Below are 13,927 nucleotides of genomic sequence, written 5' to 3' on the forward strand. Positions count from 1 at the left end.
TGTATTTCAATGTAGACAAATGTAGACACAGGAGCATTTATTCTTATTTCTATTTTTCATCTTCACAGATAAAATACTTTATTGTAATCTTAATTCTTCTGAAATATCTGTAGGTCCTTATTTTAGTTATGTTTAGTCTTTGTCTTTAAAATGGTCCTTAATTTTATCATAATGAATGTACATTGAATTCTCATTACAGAAAGTATTTTGGAAGTACTTAATTTATCCACAAAATAAGGGGAAATATTTTTTTTTAATTTGAGAAGGCAATTGTGTGTGTGTGTGTGTGTGTGTGTGTGTGTGTGTGTAACAAGAGCTAAATGGATGCATATAACTCATGTAAAGAATGATTTCAAGATTTTTTTCTTAATTTTTTAATATGCATTCTAAGGTGAGGGTTTTATGTAATGTCTGGAAGCCTTGACTAATACTTTTTTCCTTAAAGATACTTCGTATACTGCCTATTCAGATCTGGAATTGTTTAATAGATTGTAAAAGTTGGTTAAAATAATTATTTTCTACAATGCAGAATTCTCAAATTATAATGAATGCAATTGTTCTGTTGCTTTTTGTATTATACAATCCTTTTGTCTCAGTTTTAGTTTTATTTAATCATTAATGCTATGATCTGAAAAATCTGATTTCAAGAAGGGGTTATATTTTCATTTTTGTAATCATGTTTGTATATCTAGTAAAAAAATGTAGTCTGAAAATGTGGTATTTCTTTTCTGATTTGAAAATTAAAGAAAATTTTACTCCTATAAAATTGTTACATAACTTGAACCAAATTCTTTCATGGCCTACTTTACTCTCTGTGATTAGTAAACCAAGGAAAGTTGCATTTTCTGTCTCAGTACTATATACAATTCGCTATTGATGGAAATGAATCTGTATTCTTAAAAAATAGCATAAACTTTAGGAAGCTTTTTTCCAGAACTAGTAATTTGCATTCTATACAGTTGCTCAACCTCAACAGAAGCTTAAGGCTATGTAGCCACCATACCAACAGCGGAAAGAAGGAGCAATCAGATGATTCAAACATTAAATGAAGAATAAAATACTATATATTTGATAAGTAATTACACCATGTCTCCTTTTCACTTTCCTTGTATGCCTGCTATTTAAATTAAAAAATTGTTTATTATTCATTGAGGATGAACAGCGAAGCCTTCAAGAAAGGAGTAAAGACTTCATAGAAAGGCAAAGAATTACAATTTTTAGCATTTAGAACAGTTTTTGGTTTTAATATTCTGTAATAATTTACAGTTCATGTTTTGTTCTAAATTGTGAGGTGTTTTTCAATTACAGTTGACACTTGGACATATGCAGAGGGAGTGAGAGGTTAGTTCCCCTAACTCTCGTGTTGTTCAACGGTCAACTTGTATTTGAACCTGAATCTTTAAAAATGTATTATTCACTTATTTATTCATTCATTTACTGATCAAATGTATTAAATGCCTGCTTTGTATGTTTAGGCTCTGGGTATGGTGGTTAAAGTAAGTCTTTGCCCTTGTGCAGCTTATACTAATTGTCAAATTGACTGGCTAAGGAAACACGCTATGGTAGACTGATAAGGAAGTCTGTGGTAGACAAAATAAGCAGGCAATTGTTAGACTGATGAAAGTTTAACATATTTTACTGAGCATTTCTAAATAAAGCTTGAAAGTCAGTTTGGCTCTTCTTAAGAATCCAGTCAACAAATGTTATCACTTGTATAGTTTTAATCTCATTTCTATTATTGAACTTTGAACACCCCATTTACTCCAAAAGCAGGTGCAGTTAATATCCAAAGCAGGCCACAAAGCCACAGCAGTGGAGAATTTAGCCTGCTTCATGACCATGAGGCTTGGTCCAGCAGTGGTAGCAGTCCAATCCAATACTTGAGAAGACAAACCAGATCAAGTCCAGTGCTCCAGCACAAAATGCCTGAAACACCAGAGAGTCGAGCACATCACAAGATCAAAACTAGTTCCCCTGGAAGTGAAGTTGTTACTCTACAGCAGTTTTTGGAAGAAAGCAACAAGCTTACCTCAATACAGGTTAGTTTTACAGGTGACCTATAAATCCTATGATTGAACTTTAGAGCTTTTTTTTTGTTTGTTTAAGGAGTATTTAGAGACGTAGCAATTTTGTGTCATATGGTCTGCATTCTGCATGACTTCAAAGTAAAAAGCATGGCTGCTACTTACTAATATGCTTTGATTGTTTTTGGTTTTTTTCTTAACAGATAAAGTCCTCAAGTCAAGAGAATCTTTTAGATGAAGTAATGAAAAGTTTGTCTGTGTCTTCTGACTTTTTGGGAAAAAATCAACCAATTAGCTGTGGTCTGGCCAGGTCAGTAAGTGGAAAAACGCCAGGAGACTACTATGACAGACGGACAACTAAGCCTGAACAATTTGTGAGACCTGGTCCTCGAAAGACTGAAGATACCTACTTCATTAGTTCTCCAGGAAAACCTGTACCAAGCACTCAAGGAAAGATAAAATTAGTAAAAGAAACTTCTTTGTCACGACAATCAAAAGATAGTAATCCTTATGCCACTTTACCTCGTGCAAGCAGTGTAATCTCTACTGCCGAAGGAACTACTCGAAGGACAAGCATCCATGATTTTTTGACCAAGGACAGTAGACTACCTATGTCAGTTGATTCGTCACCAGCTACTGCTGATAGCGACATCACTGCAGCATCTAGTGAGTACTGTTTACACCAGTGGTCCTCTCATACATTTCATAGCCCAATACATGCTGTAGGTGCTCGTGCACAAAATGATTTAGCTACAGATAAGCCTGAGTCTCTATATGCCCAGGCTAGAAACTCAACAAGAGAAAGGTCACATTTTCTAAACCAGACTTTGGCCATTATTAGTGTGCCTAATGATGCATTTGGAATATCAGCTAAAGATAGCATCGAGTCATTTACTGTGGCTCATCCATCTCAGCCATTTTTATCCCTGAACACAGAGTTAGTTAGTAACATAAGTGGGTTACCTCCAAGGCCAGTCACCAGAGTAACTGACCAGGCTTCTGCCTCTTTGGACAAAGCTGCACAGAAAGATAATGAGCAGTTTTCTGATAATCAGAACCCTAGCAACAGTCATCCACAGTCTTCTGTAGATAGCAATAATCTGATCACTCCTGCATGCCTCTATCCTGATGACACAGAAGCTGCATTGTTGGTTTCTGAGGATAATCAAACTGTTTGGTATGAATATGGTTGTGTATGATCAAAACTACACAGTATAATACTGATGTCATTTGATATGCCCTATGCTTCTCTAATCTGATTTCAAGAGCCGCTATTGAAAAGTATCATTTGTCTAGGTTCATATTTTTATTTTTAAATTGTGGCTTATTGTTTGGCTGTACATGATGGCTTGTATATAAATGTGAATGTGTAACCACACCAAAGTCTGCATGAAATATTAATTGCATTGTACATTTTCTGCATGACTTCAAAAACCTTAACAATACATGTTCCTCTTTCACATTCCCTATCGCCTGTTAAGAGATTGTTTTTAGAAGCGTGTTAAAATAGTTGCATGCTTTAATTACCAAGCAAGCATTTCCAAGTCATATTTACTTTGTTGCTTCCAAAAGAGAATGCTCACTTTTTCTGTTCCTCCCTTGCGCTTCCCTTCCCTTCCCTCCTTCCCTCTCTTCTCACTCCTTTCTTTTTTTCCCCCAGAATGTGCACTTCATATTGCACATGAATAGGAAAATATGTAAAAAGGTGTCATTTTCTTTTGCCATTTAATTGTGCCTTCCATCCTATTTTATTTTCAAAGAAATAGTTAATAACTCAATATTCTATGTAGTAAATATTAACTACTGCCCATATTTATAAAATTGTTCAGATTTAAAACATTGTTAATACTCAACAAATTTAGTGTAATTTTTAAAAAACCCCATCAAGTTTAAATATGACTTATGCACTGACTAGGAGCATTTGTATTAACTCTGTTTTTGCCTTGCACTTTTCTTCAACTTCTTTCAAGTTTACTTTTTTACTTGAAATCAGTTAACAGTAGTTTTTCCAGTTATTTTTTTATATAGAATTAAAGAGAAATAAACCAAGCATACTCAATGTGTTGGAAATTTGCATTCTGACTTTTGTTCAAAAGGGTAGCAAGTTTACAAAGTGGGGAAGATGGTTATTTCTATAATTCTATAATTATTAAATTATGTATGTCTGAGCTTAAAACAGAATTTTCTAAAATGAGTACATTGTGCTAAAATAATATTAGGAGTTGTAACCATTTAAGCAAACAGGTATGTTTTTAGTAGAACAAATTTTAGAACAAAGAATAAATATAAACTCTTAGCTAAAAAATAACCATATAAGATAGAGAAATATTTGCTAACTTTGACTCCAGTGTCATAAACTTTAAAATTATCTTTTTGTGGTCATAGCACTTTTAAAACACAATCAGCTAAACCTGAATCTCTATCTCCCAGAATAAAATAAAATAAAAAACTTATAACCCTGATTCACTTACTCCTGGAGGAGTATATCTTTGTCTCTGGAATGTTTTTGCCATTTTGCATCAGCCTAAATATTACTGACAATAACAGCCTGGCATCTGGAAGGAATGCTTTGGAATGTAATTTTCTACAGGGGGAGGAAATTATTATGTACTACATGTTGTTATATTAATTATTGTTGTTAATTGGGCCAAAGAAAACAATCTGTGGAAAATCTTTACTTAGTGAAATTTGTATCCTTTGTAAATTAAGCCATCCTCTTGTACTTACACAAGATCATTCAGGGGCTAAGCCCCTTCCATTTATATCTTGACCATACGTCTTTTGTCATAACTAGCAATTACGAAAAATAGATCTACAGCAGATAGTCAAGTGAACTCAATCAGAAAATTTTCATATTTTTTAGTACCACCTAATGTATTTGCTGTGTGAATACATCAATCTATTTTTTGTCATTTGCTTCACAGTCAGTCCTAACATTTCAATGTTTTTGGTGTCCCTTTTTTTTTCCATAACCTAGTAATACAACTTAATGGTAAATATAGGTGAGATTAGATGAGGCCATACGAATATATCATGCAAATGTAATAATTATTGTTATTTCTTTTCCACCTTGAGTCAAGTTTAATTTCACAACTGTTACAGCTTTTTAAGTATCAAAATCTAACCATACACTTTAAATTTAAAATACTGAATTTATGCAAAATACATTGGGAAATCATGTGCTATTATATTAAAAACTGTTTATTTTATAAAATTACAGACAGGAAACTATTTGCAACCCAAATGGCTATAATTACATATACAGCATTTTTTCAAAAAAGAACATACACACTGTGCATTTAAGATACATACCATGTCCCTGAGTCTTGATAATTGTCTGAGAATACAAACTAGACTTCCTCTAGAAACTGTCACCAGCTGTGGAGTCATAAAACTCCCCCAAAACACTAGTTTCTTACATATGTTTCTTCATAGCACTTAAAATCAAATTTTTAGTAGTGGTAAGAATCTTGGAAATCATATTGAGACAGTGTTTCCCAAATTTTAAAGTATTAACATAATAGTTTCTATAAATGAAATCTTACAAAGATGCGTCCAATTAAAAAAATTTAAGATAAAAGTGAAGCAACTCTGACTCAATTGAACAGCTGTACTTTTTTCCTCTAAGACATCTCCATAAATATCCTATGGCTTCACAAAGGATTACTTGAAAAACTATGTGGAGATTCAGTACCCTAATTTTAGATGAAACTGAATAGCTTTCATATTCCTGGCCTAGGTTTCTAGAAATTACACCCTTATTATTTGTATGACATTGTAAACTTACACTGTTAAGCCTTGGGTCCCCTTTAACCAAAGCAATTTTAACTATAACTGTGTAAGTAGGTATATTATTTGCCTATGAAATATGCCTCAAGCTCAGGTTTTTCTAAGTAAATAATACAAGTATTTCATTGTGAATGTTTCTGCCAGTGCATGCAAGATTATTTTTTACTTTACCCACTATTATGTTTATTTACTAAATGGTCACATAATAAACATAAGTAAGCCTATCTGACTCTAAGAAGGTATATTATTTATAGCTTTTGTAAGTTTCTTTTTTTTTTTTGTTTTTGTTGTTGTTGTTTTGTAAGGAGGGTGCTGCTCACAGTGGCCCAGGCTGGGATCAAACCGGCAACCGTGGTGTTATTAGCACCATGCTCTCACCACGGAGCTAACTGGCCACCGCTATTTATAGCTTTTAAAGTATAAACAAATCAGCCTTTAAGTAATGAGAGGTGTATTAAGTTAGATCCTCTCCCCTTGCCCTACTCAATGAGAGCTCTTTAGTTTCTTATCTTCATGAATTGCATTATGTTTAACCTTTGATTAAATAACATGAAATGCTTTTTTCCTGCAGATGTGGACAAAGTACAAGAAAACAGAAATTCAAAAAGCAGGTCTAGGGAGCAACAAAGCCCCTAATTCTATTACCCACTACATGACATGTGGGCCAAGTGGTGAGTTTCTTGCTTAAAATGTAAATGAGATTAGTCTCATTTATACAAACTAACCGCATTAAGAACAAGTGCATATTGCATTAACAGATGTAAATATTGCTTGCTTAATTCATGACTTCTGTCCTACTTACTAGTAAAGCAAGATTATTTGATTGCCATAAGTTTTTGCCTGTCAGACAGGAAACAAACCTTTAAAAATTATTTTCCTTTTTTCCCCTCAATTTAAATTTGATTTTAGTATTGAATAATGTTTTAGGAACTTTTTCCATTTGAAGTCTTTTTTTTTTTTTTTGGTAGGAATATGACTTTTCCACAATGTTCTTGATAATTGAGGAAGATAAACTAAATGCCTTTCTTATGAAAGGCCACTCGAAGAAGACGTGTCTCTTCCTGTCACCCTCATTCCTATAGAAATATCCGGTGCATGCTTTTCTTAACAATAGCTGTTCTGTATTTTATGTCTCGCATCTTCAAGCTTTTCTTATATTTTCTTTCTTCTTTCTACCTTTTAACTAAATACAGAGAGAAAAGTGTCCTTCAGTTTCTCAGTATGAAGCCTTTATTTCTGAAGTAACAAGACACCCAACTATAGAAATCATTTTAAAAATCTTTAAGGAGACTTTATACAATCCTGTGTGACTAAAGCAGGCAAGAAATACAAACCTTCATTCCTTCCTTGAATCAAGGAGCACTACTGGAGTCAACTGCCAAAATTTTTAGGTTTTAGGACTTACTCTATACATTGTACTGTTAAGATCTACTGAATAAAGGATCTTCTCCCACTAAGGACCAAGTGTTTTAAAGTTTCAAGGAGTACTCCAAGAAAAATCTTCTTCTATCATTTGTTTATGAATTTATCTATGTTTGCTTAATGCTTCTGCTAAGTATTAGCCAAAATCTAGACATTTATATTTAGTTGTGTAAATCTAAATTAAATGCTGTAGTATGTTGTGGAATGTATTATATATCAAGATACAGAGAACATTGTTTTGGCATGCCAGAGCCTTATTTGGTTAGCAGACTGCATGTGTTGGTATTCCTTTTTTTTTTAAGCCAATTATTTTGATGCACTGCAAAAGAAATTCAGTTTATTAGATAAATCTGAAAAATCCATGATAGGAGTTACAAAAATTTTTCAGTAATATTAATCTTTCCATATTCCCCATTAAGCAACACTAAGCATTCACATGTGGATCCAAGTTAAGACGTTTTCTGAAACTTTTTTTTAATAAGGTGATTTTCCAGCAAATGGCATTCCCAAGATAAAGCTATTGTATTTTGACTCATTTCCCGTCTTTAGTATTAGGTTATATACTTGTGTTTGTTTTTTTTAACTTGAGAGCTAACTGTTGCTTAAGAAGTTTTCTTATGGCAAAAATAATGTAAATAATTTACTGTGATCTACATTTTGCCAGGAACGCACTTATTATTAAGGTTATCACTTATTAATAAGAATTTTTCTGTTTTTGTCCTTTATAATATTACATTAAAGTTGGTAACTATTATTGGTACTTTTGAAACATTTGTATGCATTTGTTATCTTTAACATTTAAAAGAAGCACAAAAAAAGTAGATTTAGTTAACCCAGGGAAACATCAATTGTTTTGTAGTTCCAATTTTATATCACAGTTTTATTTTCTTATGAAATCCAAAAATGCATTGATACCTCTTAATGCAAATTCATTATTTAACATAAATATCAAAATAATCTTAAAGTTTGAAATGAGAAAGATACTGACTTTTTTATTTTAACAGTGTACTTCTTAGGCTCTCATTACCACCTGTAAAAATCTTTTTGGAATAATTCCATATTCCACAATGTGTGGTTTATGAACTATGTGTTTCATCACTAACCTAGCTCCCATGAGAAATGTGTCTCTTCTGCTCTCTCTCTCTCTGTCTCTCTCTCGCTGTCGCTCTCTCTGTCTCTCACACACACACACACACACACACACACAACATACACACACACACTTTTTTGGTAGGCCAGCAGCAGTGTTGTGTTCATAGTCTACTTTCAGAAAAACCATTAAAGACAGAACGTATAGTTGACCAGAAATTCAAGTGGAAGTTAACGAACTTGGACTTACCAACTTAATGCCACCATTAACTAGATTTTGCCTCCAAATAATGCTATAAACCACTTTTAAACTCTTGGATCAAAGGTGCTATGTAATGTAAATACAAGGGATTCTTAGTAAAATACAAATATTGCACAACAGACATATTTAAAATCTGTTCTCTAGACTTGGAAAAATCTTTCTCCATCATGACTCCCTAGATTCAAATATCAAATTGATAATGGGCATTGTGGCAGTGTAGGGGCATTTACATGTAAAAAAATGTAAATTCATTTTTAGGTGGTAAGTGGAAAGTAAATATAGAAATTATGTTTTAGCTAAAAGTGGGTAACTTACATTTGTATTAACTAGCTTCTAATTTGCACAACTAGGACACATCCCAGCAGTTACTGAAAGTTGACATTTAATGAGTAGGAGGTGGCCCAATGAAGGTGAATATCACAGCTTGGCCTCTCCAGGACACTAATATCCTAAAACAAGGAATCTGCTAACTTAAGCAGCGCATTATTGCTTCAAGTAGAAAATGCTTAAGAGCAGCCTACAAAGTACTAAATCTGAGTAGGCTTACCCTGAGAAAGCCCAGTTAGAGACAACCAAGGAAACACCTGAAACTGCAAAAGTGGGAATATATTCATCACCTGTTTCATACCATTGCAATAAAAGGACTAGATAATAACCACATGAATATTTTACTTTCTCCAAAAGATACCATCAGAAGCAAACTTAGTAGGAAGTCACTTTTCCCTTAAACTACTTCTGCCAAACAAAACAGTATGGCCAACTAGAAAGTAACCAGGGCCACTTTTCTGACTGGGGCCTGACATGCTTTTCATTATTTGTCTCTATTGTGAATCTACACCTAACCTCCCTAGAAAACTGAAGAATTCAATATACAGGGTAAGAGCTTTGGTCCAGAGCTCCAATAAGTGCTTCAGATCTGGCCATGTGGAAATGTTTGGTCCAAGTTTTTGAACTGGTGGTTACCGAAGAGTTCATGAAACAGGTTTGTATGTAGCACCTTTCATGCAATGCATAGTAACAGCCTATTTTAAAAATCACTATGCATGTTACAGAATTGCAGCCACCTCACAAATGAAATATTACAGCCTGTACTTTCTTAACAGTGTACGTCAGAAAGTGAAAAGGATATTGTACCAAATCTGGAATTACAATGAGAAGTAATGTATGCTAAGAGACTTTTGTATTTTAAGTTACTTATGAGAAAAGCGGTGAATTTTTCTTTTCTGCTACACTTAGTCCTGAGATGTATTTTTTTCTTTAAGCCTTGAATGAATACGAAAGGAGCCCATTTTATAATATAAACCTTGATGTACATGTTGAAATATTTGGACAATGAAAATGCCTTAAAAGGAATGCTTATGGATAAAGTTGCACTTATAACACCCTTTAACAAAACCTGATTTTAAATTGTCTTTTTCTTTTCTACTAAGGGTTCTCGTTCAATGTTTGCTATTGTACTTATAACTGTTATTAAATACCAAATCAAATAATATAAAAGCTGTAACATTTCCTTTAAAAGTAATGCTACTGATGGATTTGGAGTTGAATAGCAAAATGTTTATTACTTGGCAATACTTAGTATCAGCCACAGAAATCCAATTTATAACAAAAGACACCATCGTTTGGTTTATCTTTTTAAAAGCATTCATTATTTTTCATTTTTTTAATCAGGTTGGTTTAACATTCACTTATCAAACTGATATAAAAATAAAACAGGTGATTTTTATAACAAGTGATTAGTAATCATTTAAAAATTATAAAATTTAGCCAAGTATTATTCTTTCCTTTTCCTTTGCCCAGGAAAACCTATTTTCAGACATAACACATAACCTTGTTTGGATGATTGTCCTAATCATTTTGAGATGTGTATTGGTGGTTTCAGGAGAGTCTATCAGTTCTGACAATTCCAAAATAGGTTTAAATACATTAATAGATTGAACGAATCAGTGTCTCTTTTTCACCTATAGCCGTTAGAGGCAGAATGGCAACCAGCCTTGTGTCCTTGGACAGGTCAGTCTTTCTGGGTCAATTTCCACCAAAAGGGGGTAAGGGCAGTTAGGCCAGTTATCTAAGGTCCTCAATGTCTGATTCTATTCATTAAACCTTCATTTTAATTTACTTAGAGATATAGTGCAGCATAGGTTAAAAACTAACATGGCAACTCAGAATAAGGTTATCATTTATAGAATGTCCTACTTCACTTAAATCCGTTCTGTATTTTATAAAAATTCTGCCATTAGTAGACTTGTAGTTTCTAAACATATATATATATATATCAAGAAATGACAAGTTTTTACTTTGATTTTGCCAGAGTAACATAAATTGGTATAAATTAAGTACAGTATCTCTACCAGATGGGAATTAGTTTTTGAGTGATCAAACTTAGGAAAATATGGTTATCTTATGACTCCCATTTGATTATACTGGAGGAAAACATGAGAATTTTCATGACAAGACCTATAGGCTATTTTTGTAGTCTTGTCTGCACCAGGCCCTCAACTGATGAAGGGTTTTGTTTGAATTTAAGTGAAGTGAAAAAAATGTCCATTTTTCTCTATTTTTGAACTAGCTTCTATGTGACAACGGACAATACATAATCTTGGGATCTTATATTTCTCATATGCCATAAATGAAAGGGGATGAGTAAAATTTAATACATAACTTATTCATGTTCATATTTCTAAACCAATCCTTAATGGCCTGTGTATTACTGACTTTTAAAATGTAATTTCATTAGTATGATTACATTTCCATTCCTACTTTGAGTTTTTCTAAATTAAAATTATCTAAGAATAAAACTTTATAAAAAGTTAATTAGCTTATATTTTCACTGGGAGAAAAAAAATCAACGGTTTAAAAACAAACACCCAGTAATGTAAAGTTTTAGCCCTTGCCCCATATTAAATTTTTTTGCTGGGGAGTTATTCCATAATACTAAACTTTGATCCTCATTCCCCAAAGATAACTACTATCAACAATTTACTGTATTCCTTTTGATTTTTTTCCCTATATGTACAATGTCAAATGCATAATTTTATGTATGCTGTTTTGCCACGTTTTTTTCAAGTACAGTAACACCCTAATGAAGATGTAAGAGAGTTAATCTTGGTAAACTAACCTTAGTTTTTGTTTTGTTTTGGTTTTATTGGGGAATATTGGGGAACAGTGTGTTTCTCCAAGGCCCATCAGCTCCAAGTCGTCCTTCAATCTAGTTGTGGAGGGCGCAGCTCAACTCTAGTCCAGTCGCTGTTTTCAATCTTAGTTGCAGGGGGCGCAGCCCACCATCCCATGTGGGAATTGAACCAGCAAGCTTGTTAAGAGTTTGCACTCTAACCAACTGAGCCATCTGGCAGCCCCTAACTAAACTTAGTATTAATGTTAACTTATTCTTAATTTTTGAAAGCATTCCTGTAATGAGTCATGGAGGGTAGGATCTGAGCTAATACTACCTTAATACATCTTTTTAAAAACAGCTTAAAGATGAAATATTCCTCCTAAAATGATTTAGGTAATCACCAAATCAAGGTGCTAAATATTCTTATTTTAAATGCTTTTAACAAATTACAAATAAGAAAAACAGCTTTCAGAAATAAATGTATTCTAAATATTAGCCCAATTAGTTGTTTTTATCAAAGTTTAGTATTATGGGATCATGTCCTGTCTTCTTCACAAATGTAAGAAAGTCTTCAGGGCTCAATCCCATGGTTGCAGTATTGGTCATTGGATGAAAGTATACCTTTTCATGTCCACCTTGCAAAAAAGCAGAATCCAGAACAAATTTCACATCTCCATCATCACAGAAGAGTGCCAAGGGTGTGGCACAGCCTTGGCCAACTTTTAGTTTTTCTAGCATGGCTGTTTCATCAGCAAACCGCAGGTTTCCACTGCCAACACCTAACTGCTTGGCAAGATCATTTAAATTAATTTGTCTATCATGAAGAACTGTCACCAACCAATAGCCTTTTTTCTTCTTGTCTTTAAGAAATAAGTTCTTACTATGTGCTCCTTTCAAATGTTGGATATGAGGCATCATTTCTTCAACTGTAAACACCTGTAAAATATCACGATAAATTTAAAACTAATATGCATGTACTGTATACACACACTGCACACATATACAGTTATACGTATTTTGCTTGCTAAGTGAAAACAGCAAGGTTAAGAAGTAATGCCCTGGGTTTCATTGGCAGAGACCCACCCGTTACCAAATAATCACAAGCCATCTCACTTCCTCATATCGGGACCTCAGTTTCTTAGATCAGGTCTCTATTCCAGTGGCGGGCCGAGCCCTCACATTACTAAAATGCTTTTTTTTCCTTTAAACTTTTAGTACTGAAAGTTTATAGCAGCCCAGACTCCTATTCCTTCCGTTACTAACATCCAGATCAGGTGACAACCTCCAATCTACAAATATATAGCCACACTTAGGTTAAGAGCGCAGGGAATGAGACCATAGACCAAGAGAACATCAGAAAAGCTGGCCATATGCACAAGGGGGAAGAGTGTGTAGACTCTATGGGAGGGAAGGAAGTCAGAGAAAAATTATAGTTTTTATGTTAAATGTGTAAAGTCGAGTAAGATGGACTTCTAATGTATTTCTCTACCCTTTGAAGATCGCCATACTTAGCTATTATCATTAGCTGTTACTCAAGTCTTGGATAAAAACTTTGTGTCCCTGCAACACGCAAGTTACACATTGGTTCTGTGAAATTGCAAATAAATCTTCACATCAATACATTAAATCATGTTAAAAACTCCCAAACTCTCCAACCTTGGTATCCTGCTGTGTGCATGTGATACCTGATACATCGTAGCCACTGCAGAGACGGTTTACTGCTTGGTGACATTTTAGCTACACACAAAGTGGACACACTAATGAACATCCGACATCAGTTTAAGACGCACAACTTCTCAGTAAGTTGCAGTAGTTCTCAACCTGAAATGCATTAAAACCACTCCAAGAGAAAAACATAAGTTTCCTCACAATAACATCATAATTCCAAATGGAGACCCCTTCGATATGCCTGCCGGGTCCCTTTCGTACTCTGGACCCTGGGGAATGCCCTCGAACGGCTGTTTCTGCGGCACACTATCCCTGGGGCAGATGGTTTTAGCAGCCTCGCCCAACAGACGCTGCAGCGGAGCCCACCCCTTTCGGCCGGGCTCTCCCGGCGGGAGCGCCTCACCTCCGGGTGCTCCACGACCTCCGTGCGGATGGCGAGTGCGCCGAGCCGCTGCTCAAGCTCCGCGCGCAATTTGGAGCCTGCCATACCGCTGTCGTGGCCGCGGGAGAGACGTGACGGAAGTGCCTGGCTCCTGAGACGGAAGTGCCTGGAGGGAC

General features: G+C 34.5%; 2 protein-coding genes across 8 annotated transcripts in view; one reads left to right on the top strand and one right to left on the bottom strand.

Moving 5' to 3' along the window:
* The window catches only part of CCDC88A (coiled-coil domain containing 88A), a 116,212-nt gene extending 108,223 nt beyond the window's left edge, over positions 1-7,989 (top strand). For 3 of the 6 annotated variants that reach the window (XM_081069491.1, XM_081069492.1, XM_081069493.1), the window contains 4 exons: positions 1,771-2,039; positions 2,228-2,690; positions 6,385-6,484; positions 7,007-7,989. In XM_081069491.1, the coding sequence (XP_080925617.1) occupies positions 1,771-2,039; positions 2,228-2,690; positions 6,385-6,449 (797 nt within the window). In that variant the 3' untranslated portion in view covers positions 6,450-6,484; positions 7,007-7,989. Of the gene's footprint in view, positions 1-1,770; positions 2,040-2,227; positions 4,449-6,384; positions 6,485-7,006 lie in introns of those variants that run through there. The other 3 variants (XM_081069488.1, XM_081069489.1, XM_081069490.1) reach the window with 1 other exon arrangement.
* A 2,135-nt stretch (positions 7,990-10,124) lies between these two features.
* Positions 10,125-13,911, bottom strand: LOC308506257 (prolyl-tRNA synthetase associated domain-containing protein 1). 2 transcript variants are annotated; one of them, XM_081069500.1, is made up of 2 exons: positions 13,773-13,911; positions 10,125-12,637 (listed from the first exon to the last, which is right to left on the bottom strand). In XM_081069500.1, the coding sequence occupies exons 1-2, from the start codon at positions 13,854-13,856 to the stop codon at positions 12,203-12,205; spliced, it is 519 nt and encodes a 172-aa protein (XP_080925626.1). In that variant the 5' UTR covers positions 13,857-13,911; the 3' UTR covers positions 10,125-12,202. The 2 variants fall into 2 exon arrangements, with proteins under 2 accessions (XP_080925626.1, XP_080925627.1); XM_081069501.1 differs by lacking the exon at positions 13,773-13,911 and adding an exon at positions 13,387-13,541 and having other exon boundaries at positions 10,131-12,637.
* Positions 13,912-13,927: the final 16 nt, after the last annotated feature.

The sequence above is a fragment of the Rhinolophus hipposideros genome (genome assembly GCF_964194185.1).
Source record: "Rhinolophus hipposideros genome assembly, chromosome: 12".
Lineage (NCBI taxonomy): Eukaryota > Metazoa > Chordata > Mammalia > Chiroptera > Rhinolophidae > Rhinolophus > Rhinolophus hipposideros.

Excerpts from the sequence above, each read along its gene's own strand:
- LOC308506257 (XM_081069500.1), bottom strand. The coding sequence starts at position 13,856 with ATGGCAGGCTCCAAATTGCGCGCGGAGCTTGAGCAGCGGCTCGGCGCA. Across the intron at positions 12,638-13,772 it reads AGGTCGTGGAGCACCCGGAG|GTGTTTACAGTTGAAGAAAT; the intron begins GTGAGGCGCTCC and ends GATATTTTACAG.